The sequence below is a fragment of the Humulus lupulus genome, chromosome X (genome assembly GCF_963169125.1).
Source record: "Humulus lupulus chromosome X, drHumLupu1.1, whole genome shotgun sequence".
NCBI lineage: Eukaryota > Viridiplantae > Streptophyta > Magnoliopsida > Rosales > Cannabaceae > Humulus > Humulus lupulus.
In genome coordinates, this window is record NC_084802.1 from 6,960,443 (window position 1) to 6,973,261 (window position 12,819).

Sequence of the window (12,819 nt, forward strand, 5' to 3'; positions counted from 1 at the left end):
CTAGGAGATAAAGACTTAGGCTTGGGAGCGGATCGTGCTTGAGAGGCGTTGCTCGTAATCCAATAACTGCACAGACTAAAGGTAAGAAAACTGCACCTGGTTGAATATATGTGACGGGACTAAGGGCTCCTTATTGTAAATGCTTGAAAAGATGGTATTATGCCATGCAAGCCATTTAGTGAACCAACGGCCTAAGAGTGCCAAGGGTTTCACTAGCACACAGGGCGCGGCTCGGCCACTGGTAGCCGAGGACAGCTTATTATGCACTGAGCTCGGTTTAAGCGGGCCGGAGTCAGTGGGTTAAACAGAGGGTGCGGCCTAAGTCGTCGGCCCTGAATACTATGTGATATGAGTGTTATATGTGATAGAATGTACCTTGAATCTGATTATATGCGCTGAATATCTGTTGGGGACTATCTGATGGGAATACATGCATAATGAATTAATTGTCTGTTTTTATTGACTGAACTGTTTAAAATGTTTTCTTGCTGGGCCTTGGCTCACGGGTGCTACGTGGTGCAGGTAAAGGCAAGGGCAAATTAGACCAGCCTTGATTGGAGAGCTCAGCGAGCGGAATGTACATAGCCAGGTGCTCGGCCGCCACGGTTGAGGTCTAGGCAAGGACGTGAAACTTGAAGTCTGTTTGTTTTGCCTTAGTATGGCTAGTGAATACTCATGTACTTTTGGGAGTCTGTAAACTTATTTAAAACTTGTTTTCTTATGGGATCCCATGTTTACTACAGTTTAAATATATGAAATGAGTCTTTTGAGACCAAAACCTTTCTAACCCTGGCTCTACATGCTTAGTCACTACAAGAAAATGGGGTCTTTACTTACCAATTGTAAGGGTAGGTAAAACTAGCCTAATGGTGGGTAATGTGGTTTACCTACCAATATTGAATTGGTAGAGATTGGTAGGTAAAGGTTAGTGGGGAAAGAGTCTTTACCTACACTTATTAATACTGGTAGGTAAAAGAAACAGTGGACCCCACTAAGTTATAAATCAATTGATGAGTCAGCAGATGACGTGTTTGACGACGTGGCATCCTACGTGTCTACTGACATGGTTTCCATAGTTTTATGTGTCTGATGACGTGGCATCCTACGTGTCTGCTGACATGGTTCCCATAGTTTTATGTGTCTGATGACGTGACATCCTACGTGGCATACATCAATATCGCCACTTGGCATCTTGTGGTTGCTCCACGTGTCCAACAATAATTTTTCCACGTGTCGTTTGATAATTTGTACATATGTCATCATTTTATATAGACCACGTGGCATCATTTTATTAGTCTACGTGCCACAATATTATTGGACCATGTGGGGTCATTTTATTAGCCCACATAGCATGATTTTATTAGTCTATTACAGAATTTATATTTTGGTCAAATGTAATGGTTATGTGTAGGTAAAAAATAATAACAGTTATTATAAATGTTCTATATTAGAAATAAACTAGAAAAAAACCATAGAATAATAAAATGTTTAATGCTAAAATTCTTTAAAATGTTCAATACTAAAATAAGTCATAAAGTTATCCTTTTAAGGTTACCCCTACAAAAATAAAAAAACTTCATAAAGTTCATTCCTTAGTAAATTACTGTAAATAAACTAAGAATCATCTTGTGACTCCCGAACCGAACTCAAATAAATTATTTAACATTAATAATAAAATAATCAAACATATATTATAAAATATTCATTGTTTATTAAAGATGAGTGTTAAACTAATTACATTTCATAAAAATATCAACAAGTCTATTCTTGACTTTGAGATTATTACTAAAGAGCATCATTTTTCTCGAACTTGTGAATGTCGATGATGGCTTTGTAAGGTAGACACCGACGATGGTTGGAGGTGGGGTTCGAGTTGGCAATCAGATTCAAAACATATTTGTATACAGAATTGTAATTATGAAAGCAACACAGGTCAAACACAAAAATTGTAATTATGAAAGCAAACCAGTGACAGAAACTCACACAAAACATCATGTGCAGATATCCACCTTTTGGGATCTCGAATAAGCATTTTCCTTACTAAATCTTTGGCACCTTTAGAAATACTAGGCCATGGGTCTGTTGAAAAGTCTAGGTCACCATCTGCAAGCTCTTTACTGCAAAACAATGCTATTAAAAATTTACATATTGTTACTCAAACAGAATATACATATAAGAACTTAAAAGGAGAAAAAAAATACTAGGAATTACAAAAGTTTACTTTGTAACTCTCATGACATTGGTTCTAAAATTACTTATAGAAAAATAGTACTGAAGTGCAAATTATATTTTCTCCAAAGCAAAAACAAACAAACAAAAAAATGGGCTACTAAAGAAGGGCCAAGAAACGACATTATCATATCAAAACAGTGACTTGTTTAACCAGACAAAATATGTACTTTAAATAAAACCAATTACCTCTAAAGTAAATATCCACATCATGAACAGCTTCATTAGCAGTTGCAACAAGGGTAGAGCAGAGAATATGAATTAGTGAATCAAAACAGTTCCGAATGATGCAACAGCATGCCTCGTGAGTTGAAATAGAGTTAGAAGCAAGTTCTCCAGAGTCTACAATCAAATCTCTACACGCAGCAAGGAGTTCCACACAGAGATATAGAGCTCCAAAATTTAGGAAGTGATCCCTAGATGAATTTCTTTCCAGAATCTCCACCAAGCGGGGAAAAAAAGTATCAAGCACTCTATTACAGGAAACAATGGAAGTTCTTGAGGTAATAAATAGGATACGACCAACAACATGTAGCATTTCTTTACCTTCCAATGGGATATTATTGTAACTCCTATAACTTGTGATGATGTCGAAAATGCTACTAATGTCTTCATCATCCAGAATCAAACTTAAATATAAATCGTTATTTTGCAAGACAACTTTTCCCAGAAGCACTAAAGCTTCTGCTGCAATTTCATTTTCCTGAAACCCAAGACCATTTATTGATTCTGATGTAACAGCTTCAGTAGGCTCTTTTACTGAAGTACTCATTTCACTTTTAATTGAGCTCCAAATAACTCCAGCATGTTTGGCCATCCTGTCTGCTCCATACTTCAATGAGCAATAGCTCAGATACTTTAAAGAATCAACCTTCAAACATAAAGAGTCAGCATGAAAATTGATACAAATATACTTTCTACACCAAAAAAATTAATTATGTTGCCTATGTAATCATATAAATTCTTTGTGATGGCACCAACCTTTGATGATGGCAGAGAAGAAGAGAGTTTTTCAAGAAGCAAGGGAATGACATATGGCTCAAGAAGAGGTGTTGATGAGAAAGCTACATACAGAACAAAAAAATAGTACAATTTGGTTATTTGTATAAACGTGCTCTTACAACCCTTGTAATTTATGGCAAGTATAAAAGTGCTCCTCCCAGCTTGTCTCAAGGCTCAAATCATAAAAAAATAAAAATTATGATAAATTTGGTTCAAGCACCAAAGAGAAATTACTCAATTGATTAAAAACACTCATAAGTCATCTTCACCAGAAATACCTATGCATCTTGTAACAGTTTTCTACTTCTATTAAATTTCTTATTGTGCTCACCAATTCCAATCAGTGCACGAATGATGTCAAATGCTAGCAACAAGCAATGAGGGTCCTTCTCTCCATCAACAGCTTCACAGATTCCATATAGAAGGAGTTCATCCTTAATAACACCCAAAAAAAAATTAAGATAGAAAATGGGAAAAAAAAATAACGAAAAATGGATGAATATGTTAAGAGAAAAAGAATTATATGGGAATTCTTTGTTCTATTGACATCTATTTGACCAGAGTTATAAAGAGAAAAAGAACACAAAGAATAAACTCTAAAATCATTATGTTGAAGTAATGTAAGCATCTAGCTGAAATATGAAATGAATGAAAACAATTTGTAATTTTACAACTTTAAACTATTGGTATAAACAATGACATTCAAATTACAAATCAGTTGAGAACAAGTGATAAAATGGAAAACAGAACAATAAAAATCCAGCAACTAATTTGAGAGTGAGTTTGGAAAGAATACCAAGGAAGCAACCTCATTGGGATAGCATTCTAAGACACATTCCAGAAGCTGAAAACAAAGCTGCAACAATGCTTTGACGTTAAATTTTGTAAAAGGGCAGTGGCTATACATGAAGGCAAGTAGTTCTTTTTTTTTTTCTTGATTAAAATTCATGCATTTGGATTCTTACCTTCCTGTCATGCTGACCTAAAGACTGCACCTGTAGGGTCTTTAAGTACACCTCAACAACTGCTTTTTCATCAGTGGCAGAGACTACACCAACATCACTTTTTCTTCTCAGTAATGCTAGGCACCCAACAAGAGCCCCACGTAATGCTCTCCAATCTGCCTAATATCATTACAAAATAATACATTAACAGCAAAAGTTAAGATTTTAATCAAAGAATTAGCTCTTGTGACAATGTGCTTCACCATTAAACCGACTTAAAACAAACAAATTGCATAGGGGAAAGAGCACTAACTCACCAGCCTATCTGTGAAGAATCCAATTAAGCTATGAATGATAGCACTGCCTAGTGGCTTTCAAGCAAGACGTCCAAGAACTTCTGCAAGAAGAAGGGTACCTGAAGATGAGGACATAATCTATGAGATTTTTAGATTAAATTAAATAGATAAAAACTTATGGGAAAAAAGAAAGAAAGTGGTTAACTGCTAGGAATAAATTGAAGCACCTGTTGTACAATGCAGATATACCAAGGAAAAATAACAATGCTACTAAAAAAGAAGCACAAACAGAACAACAGTTTCCAAAATAGTAAGAAGAATGAACTTTTAAAGTTTAGAGTACTCTTTGACTGTTTGACAGTCCAAAACCACAATGGCACTTACAAGACCTGATGAAAAAGACACCAATAGTACTGTTTTGTTTCAAATAAAAATAATGTTGCATAAAAGATGCTTACCAATCGGTTAAGCTGGTGCTCATTCAAAGTACCACCATGTTCTGCATGGCTCTCAATTCTGCACGTGAAAAAATATAGTTTATAAGAATACATAGCGCATAGGAATATTAACTATTTGCCAGTTATGTCAGAAAACTTAAAAAATTAGGCATACCCTTTAGAAAACCACTCATTAAACTGTTCGTGACTATCAAATAAGGTTGGCATAATGAAATGTAGTAAGGCCCACAACTCTGCCATATTATTTTGGATTGGAGTGCCAGTAAGCAGAAGCCTATTTCGGCAATTAAAACTAAGCAGTGTCTTCCATCTTATACTGTCCAATCACAAGCAAGACAACAAAAAAGTATGAGTACAGAGAATTAAAAATAGAAAACAACCATTCAGAAAGTAAAGGGATTCAAGAAGATAGATATACTATATAGCTTTTAAACCAAATAAAGATAAGACACAAGCACCTTAGCAACATGACCACTAACGTACAGTTCACAGGAATAACTTCATTCATTAAACCTTCTTCCAAATCAATAAAATGTCTATTGTTAATCTTTAACCAAGCACATCAATTTACAATAAAATCAAGCTAAAGACTATCAGATAAGGAGAAAATAATCGGCACCATTGAAATAAAAATTTTCCTTTTTTCTAAAGGCTGCGCATCTATCTTGCTTGGCTGCAATTATGACAATTAAATGTTAGCACAAACTACAAAGTACACTGACACGAATTATTTGAATCAAACCTGTTTGAACTTTTAATTGCTTGGGCTTCATCCAACACCATATATTGCCATTTCACCCGCCGAAAGTACTTCTCATCAGTCCAGCTTATAATTGACATTGGAAAAATTCTTCAATGACTTTTTAGAACAATTGAAGGCAAATCAAGAATATATTTTAACTGTAATCAATGTACTCCCATTAAAAAAATTGAAAGTTACCATCTCCTTATCCACTCTCTTCCAGAAAAGCAGCATGTCCCTAGCTATCTTCCTTGTGCGAATCGGAGCACCCTTCATCAATTTAAGTGATCTACTCACTTTCAATTTCACCTGGTAAAGAAAATAATGATAGATAAATAAAGCATAGCTTCAGGATATTACACTATAGCACAAAGGCCTCACTAAGATCGCAAGAACAAAATTAAAAGTTACTTTCCAAAATGCTACTAGAAATCGAAATATGAGAAGCTTCAGAGAGAATGTTTGCTTGCCTCTCTTTGACAATTTTCTGAAACCCTCTTAGCATCAATTAGTTGCTTCCTATGAAAAGCTGTAAAATTCCTATGATGCTTTGGCATGTCTCTTCTTACAATATTGACCCATACTTTTCCAATTTTCTCCATTTCCTCCCTCTCAATCACAGAAGGATCTTTCTTCACCTTTTGCTTTTTAGGGAAGCTTCTTTCAATTATCTGCAGCACAAATAACAACACTTTGATTAAGAACCCATACTTAGAAAAGGAGCAATTGCACACCAGCCCCCTCCCATCCCATATAAACTAGCGTAATTTAACATTCAAAAGTGAAGGAGATAAAAACCTCATATGTATCGCCTTTCTCTAGAACTTTAACATAGTAGACCTGTAAAGCACCACCCTCAGACAAAATAGACCCATTTCTACAGAAACGAAGTCCAATAAACAGAAATAAAAATAATGGATAATAAATAAATAAATAAAAATGAAAATGATTACCGGCATGATATTGGGATTGGCAAGGTCCTTCTTATTGAGAGCAATAACAAGTCGTTTGGCGGAGAGGTGAGAATGAAGGTCCTGGTTGGCAGACAACAGGGGAATTCGAGCGTCGTGGACCTCAACGACAAGGTCAGCTTGCTTGAGTCGATCGCGAATGGCGCGGGAGGCTGCAGCCATGTGACCAGGGAACCAATTGATAACTCCACCGCCAGCGTTGAACCCCATTTCTCCTAAACCCTTCTTCACGAATTTCTTTACACCCATCTTTTTGTTTTAGCTAGAAAACACTGTGAAGTGGTCAAGTCTTATTCGAACGGATTTGGCGAATGAATAAATTAGCAGTTAGTCGAAGCTGGAGGAAGGGTGGTGGCAGCTGCCGAGTCGAGGTGGTAGTGACTGTGAAAGAATGAAGGTGGAAAGAGAAGAGAAGAGAGATAGGTCTACGGGAAAGACCGAGAGAGTACGAGAGAGATAGACCGAGAGAGACCAGGAAGAAAAAGAAAGAAAGATTGAAGAAATGAGTATAGGGGAAATGGGTACACGGGAAAGGGTGAAAAAACTTAGGGATTTGGCGCCTGAAATTTTTACCTTGCCGCTTGAAATTTGTCTCATATACAATAACTCTTTTTAAATACTATTATAATGATGTGTTATGGTAATGGGTGTTTGGTGTAGTGTCCCAAAGTAAGTCCTTAAAATTGTTAAGTAAAATACTTATTTTTTAGCCCAGATTTTTTAAGGACTCGCATATTTTTTTAGGACGCTCATTGCGAGTCCTAAATTGTATTTTTTCAGGAGTCTCAATGAGTGTCCTAAAAACTACATAAATATTTTTAAGGACTTGTATTTATGTGCGTGTCCTAAAAAAGTGTCCTGTAAAGGGTATTTTGTAGTAGTGGGCCTTGAGAGACAAATGTTAGGGTTTAGGTTTATAAGTATATATTTATATTTAATAATAAATTTATTTATGTTTTTATTATATTATATGTATTGATAAAATGATGTGTAAATTATAAAACAAGTATGGTTAGACACTAGGATAATGTTGTAGACACATCATCATTAATTTTAATAAAATTTTAAAAATTAAAATAAAATTAGAGGGAAAAATGAGCTCCAAAAGCTTAATTTTTTCCCTCCAATATATACGTAGGTAAAAATCTTTACCTACCAACTTTATTGGTAGCGAAAAATATATTTGAAATAGTTTATATATTTTGTAATATTTACCTACGCATAGTTCGTACCATTAAATATTGGTAGGTAAAAGTCACATTTACCTACAAATAAATATAAGTAGGTAAGGAATTGGTAGGCAAATGTCGTACACATCATATTATTTACTCCACATAAGCTTCCAAATAAGCATTTATAATAATAAAATAATATAATGAAATTAAAAAATGGGGGGAAAATTGAGCGGGAATGGTTAAAAAATTTCCCTCCATAATATACGTAGGTAAAGATCATTACCTACTGATATTATTGGTAGATAAAGCTATGTTCCGAAATATAATATAATGGACTAGCATTTACCTACTAATATTATCTACCAATAAATATTGGTAGGAAAAACATTACTTTCCCTACCAATATATATTGGTAGGTAAAATATTGGTAGGTAAAGATCAAATTTCTTGTAGTGAGTGACGCGTCTTTAAAATATTGACTTGATTAGCAAGTCTTGCACCTTTATAAGTACACAGTGTAACAGTTTTGGCTATCCAGGGCGTTACACGACCCAACCCATATTTTGTAATGGGCTGGGCTAGACCGGCCTAAATTTTTTAGGCTTTTTTAAATATGGGTCGTGCCAGGCTGGGCTGGCCCATATTTATAGCTCTAAGTGTGAAGAGAGAGGAAAGTTGGCATTGAAATTCGTGTATGGCAGCTGAAGAATTCTTCCACGTGCACGTGCATGACACACACCAATTGAAGCAGGCGGTGCACCTTACTTGCGCTTGGAGTGAGTGAAGAAAGTGTGTAATGCCCCGAAATTCCTAATGCAGTTTAATGGTTGGATTAGTAGGCCGGGAAGGCCATAATTGATTTATTATGCCATTAAACTGTTATATGCATGTTTATGTGAATTATATTATAGTATGATCTTAAATGCAAGCATGTGGGTCCACATTTCATAACAGGTCATTACTATTTATATATATTATAGAAATACATCGATTATGAATCTATAGATCTAGCTATCTGTATATATAGATGTATTTTGGTAATTTGGCCCGTTGAGAGCGTAATTGTATATTTGTATGCATGTCGGTAATATATTCTTGAGGCCACATTATAATGTGGATTTGTTCGAGCTATTCAACATGAGATGATCTTTGAATATTAAGTAGCGTTTAGTCATAACGGGAGTAAGTTCGAGGCTCGGGGTGAGTCTCGGGATGTTTTAATGATTAGAGCGTTGCCGGGAATAAAAGGGTAACGAGATATGAATTGTTGGTATTTGAGAATATCGAGAATAGCGGGAATTGGAGAGCGTTAATTATGATTAACGAAATATGTGAAAGATGATGATTTTACCCTTGGGGAGACTTTAGAAGCTTTAAATGACCTAGGGGCATTATGGTCATTTGGCTTAGGATATACATGGTTTAAGTTGGCTATAGAAACATATAGAACAAAAACAGAGCAAGGCTTCTTCTTTCCGTACATCATCTTCCCTCTATCTCCCTTTGAAGTTTTTGGTCCCAAATTGAATTATCAAGCTAGGAAATCAAAGCTTGGAGGTTATAGACTTAGTTCATCTACTAAGGAGGATTCAAAACCAGCTGGAGGTAAGAAATTGTCCATGAATTCCAAGTATTACTCTATTTTTCTTTTAGTTTTCAGCCTATAGAATTTTGATGTGGATAGTTTGAATCAAAGGGAGTTTTTGTGTAAGATTGATTGGGTTTTGGTGAGGGGGTGATGTAGATGAGGTTTAGGAGTTGAATTGGGTGTTTTGGTAAGGTTTTGGATTGGTTTGGAAGGTTGGTTTCAAGGGGAATCGCAAGGCGCAGCAGCGCTAGGCAGGGTGGAGAGTTGGGCCTCTCTGACTTGGAAATAGCGCTTCAGCGCCATTTAATAGGGCTGCAGCACTGGTCCATTTTCCAGCAAGCCTATTTTAGGGCTCGGAATGACCTTTAAGGCTCGGGGTTTGGTTCCTTTGCCCCGTTTGAGTATATTAAGATTCTTGAGAGTGCGGGATTGATCCCGGGAGTGTGGTTTTAGATTGTGAACCATTTATTGATTTACTTTATTAATGGATTATATTTGGTTATGATTAGGTAACCGCTAAGGAATCTAAAGGTTGATCGTTCTCAAGGGTCGTTCTTATATTATTTTTCGCTCGAACCTGAGGTAATAAAATTGCACCCTGTGTATGTATGACATGCATGTTTGTTATTGAGGCATGTTGATTGATAAATGTGGACATGGATTGCCTATTAAATGCTAGCGAATGTTGTTTACCTGTATATGTACTGACTAGTCAAGGACACTGACCTAAGAGTCAGAAACGGCATAAGCGTCCTGAACGCAGGGCCGAATGAAGATTAGATCTAATCGATATCAGCGTTGAATGGCTCTAAGGAATTAACGCTGGACCGACCCTAAGGTCAATGAACTTATAAGCGCTTGTCTAGTCTAAGACTAGTTACTAGAGCCAGGGCCTAAGGCCCCGATGACTGCTTGTCACATGGCTAGGGAACGATGTTCCAGGGTTATGACTCTATGGTCATGAGGAAGGTTATGTTGGTGACTAGTCACCATGCACCTATCCTGTTCGAACTAATAAAAGTTCACTTATCTATTAAGCCCCAGTGACCCTATCATCACAAGGCTAAAGGGAGCTAGACCCAACTTAGTGACTTTTGCGACTGTCACCTATTTGTTTGGACTGATAGTCTTGAATGATTATTATAATCATTGATGATATTATATCATGCTTATTATGTTTTCTTGCTGGGCTTGGCTCATGAGTGCTATGTGGTGCAGGTAAATGGAAAGAAAAGCTCACCCAACCTTGAGTGAAGAGCTTAGGTGGTGATGTGTACATATGCGGCCGCTTGACCACCACGGCCAATGAGTTCTCAGAGGAACTAGGGGTTTACCCTATTTTTGCCGCTTAGGTCTGCGGGTTGTAAATTTGAAATAGTAATGACCATTTTGAATTGTAAATAACTTATAAATGTTTTTGATGGGCCCATGAACAGTTTTATGTATTTAATAAAATATATCATTTCTTTTTTATTGGTTTTCCACCTTACCCTGTTAATAACACTTAGAAGCACGTTTTTAACCAAATGACTCGGGTAGCGAGTCAAATTTCCGGTTCATCGTTCACCATAACTGTTTTGGAGTAACCAGGGCGTTACAAAGTGCATCCGCTTTTACTCCTGATTGTGGGGCCCGCCCGTCTGATGCTGCAGATGGCGACAAGTGGTGCTTGACTTAAGCAGCTCGGCTCCAAAAGTGGCTTGTGCGATTCAGCTGGGCCGAGAGAGATTGGGTTGGGCCTTTTCCTTTGGTCTTTGGACTCTCTCTTTTATTAAATTTCATTTCTTTGCAAGATTACCCACATTTTTCTACAAAAACAACATAAATGAAATTAAAATTAAGTATTTTCAAATTCAAATATAATAAATTAATTATATGAAAATATTAATTAAAATTTAATTTATTTGAGCATTTGTAAAAAAATAATAGTATATTTTCATGCACTTATCACATTATCACATGCTCTGTAAAATTTGATTTGTGTTCAAGTTAAATTATACTATTTGAGGGAGAGAAATGATAAATTTCTTTATTTTAATGGGGCGTTCAATTTTTATTTATTTATTAAGGTGTTAAAAATGTAAACGTACCTAAAGTTTTATACGCATTCCTATTTTTCTTTTTTTATAAATAAATCTTTTAATGATATTTATATTTTTTCAATTTTCATTTTCTACAATAATATTAATACCCATTTTTATAGAAATTTGAAAAATAAAAATTTCTTTGATATATTTCTCAACAATTTTTTTGAATAAAGAAACTCACCAATGATAATTTGTATTCTCTTAAATACAAACTAAAAATAAATTAAAAAACTTATCTTGTTAAAACAAACTTATTAATAAAATTATAATATGTTCAACTTTAATGTTTTGTAAAATTTAAAATATTAACTAATAGTGATAATCTAATTATATAAGTGATGTACTAGAAGTATTAAACGTGTTACTTGTTGATAAAATATAATTTTATTACTTAATAACTTATAGAGATATTTATGAAATTTATAAATATATATTTAGAAAAATTAATTAATTATAAAATGAGTAAAAAAATGTGGGGAGAATTAATGGAGATACGAAGATACACACATTTTTTTTTTATAATTAGCATCAAAATATCATTAATGAATTCTTACCACATGAGAAATGCGAGTGAAGTAAAAATATAGGGATTATAGCATTTATTTATTTTTTGAAATGGGATTATAGCATTTATTATGACACGAAAATTAATATTTTAATTAGGTAAATAATCATAATTAATCAAGCACCGAAAGAAATTTACTTTTTATGAGGTGGTCGGTGGTTTTTTATTCTATTTATATATAAAATATTTAATTTTAAAATAAGATTAAATTATATTATTTATTGCAGTGACCCAGACAAAGTACATTGAAAGAGGTCATTAATTCATTATTGCTATGGAGTGGTGAAACATTGTACTGTGAAAGAATTTTAGCTTCAGTATTAATTAATCAGTTGTCACCATTTTCCATTTTTTACAATCCAAAAAGCCATCCAATTTTTAGAGGAAATTATCGCTAAAATCCTTAATGTTGTTAAAATATTGTACTTTTGTACTCAATTTTTTTTGGGTGGTGTTATGCCTAGATTTCGAGAACGGGATATTTTGACCTCGAAATTTAAGTTTGTAAGATGTAAGCTTGAAATAAACAAGGTCATTATGAGGTCCACCAGGATCTTGTGAGCTCGAATAGTATGTAACCTCAAAGGTGTTTTGAGCCTATAAAGTGAACTCGCAACTCACAATAAGCAAGGGTTCGACACTTGTATAAGTTTCTTGATGCATCTCATGCCCTCAGACAAGATGATTCGAGCTCGAGAGGAGTAAGCTCGAAGGTGACTGATTTGTCAACGATTACTCGTTGGGAGTATACACGAAGTGAGA

The 12,819-nt window shown here is 34.9% G+C and overlaps 1 protein-coding gene and 1 pseudogene across 1 annotated transcript in view; one reads left to right on the top strand and one right to left on the bottom strand.

The window, feature by feature from the left end:
* The window catches only part of LOC133806881 (L10-interacting MYB domain-containing protein-like), a 9,797-nt gene extending 9,010 nt beyond the window's left edge, over positions 1 to 787 (top strand). The window contains exon 5 of the mRNA XM_062244970.1: positions 523 to 787. Coding sequence (XP_062100954.1) covers positions 523 to 543 — 21 coding nt within the window. The 3' untranslated portion in view covers positions 544 to 787. The remainder of the gene's footprint in view (positions 1 to 522) is intronic.
* A 1,006-nt stretch (positions 788 to 1,793) lies between these two features.
* LOC133805451 (MMS19 nucleotide excision repair protein homolog) lies at positions 1,794 to 5,744 on the bottom strand (annotated as a pseudogene).
* Positions 5,745 to 12,819: the final 7,075 nt, after the last annotated feature.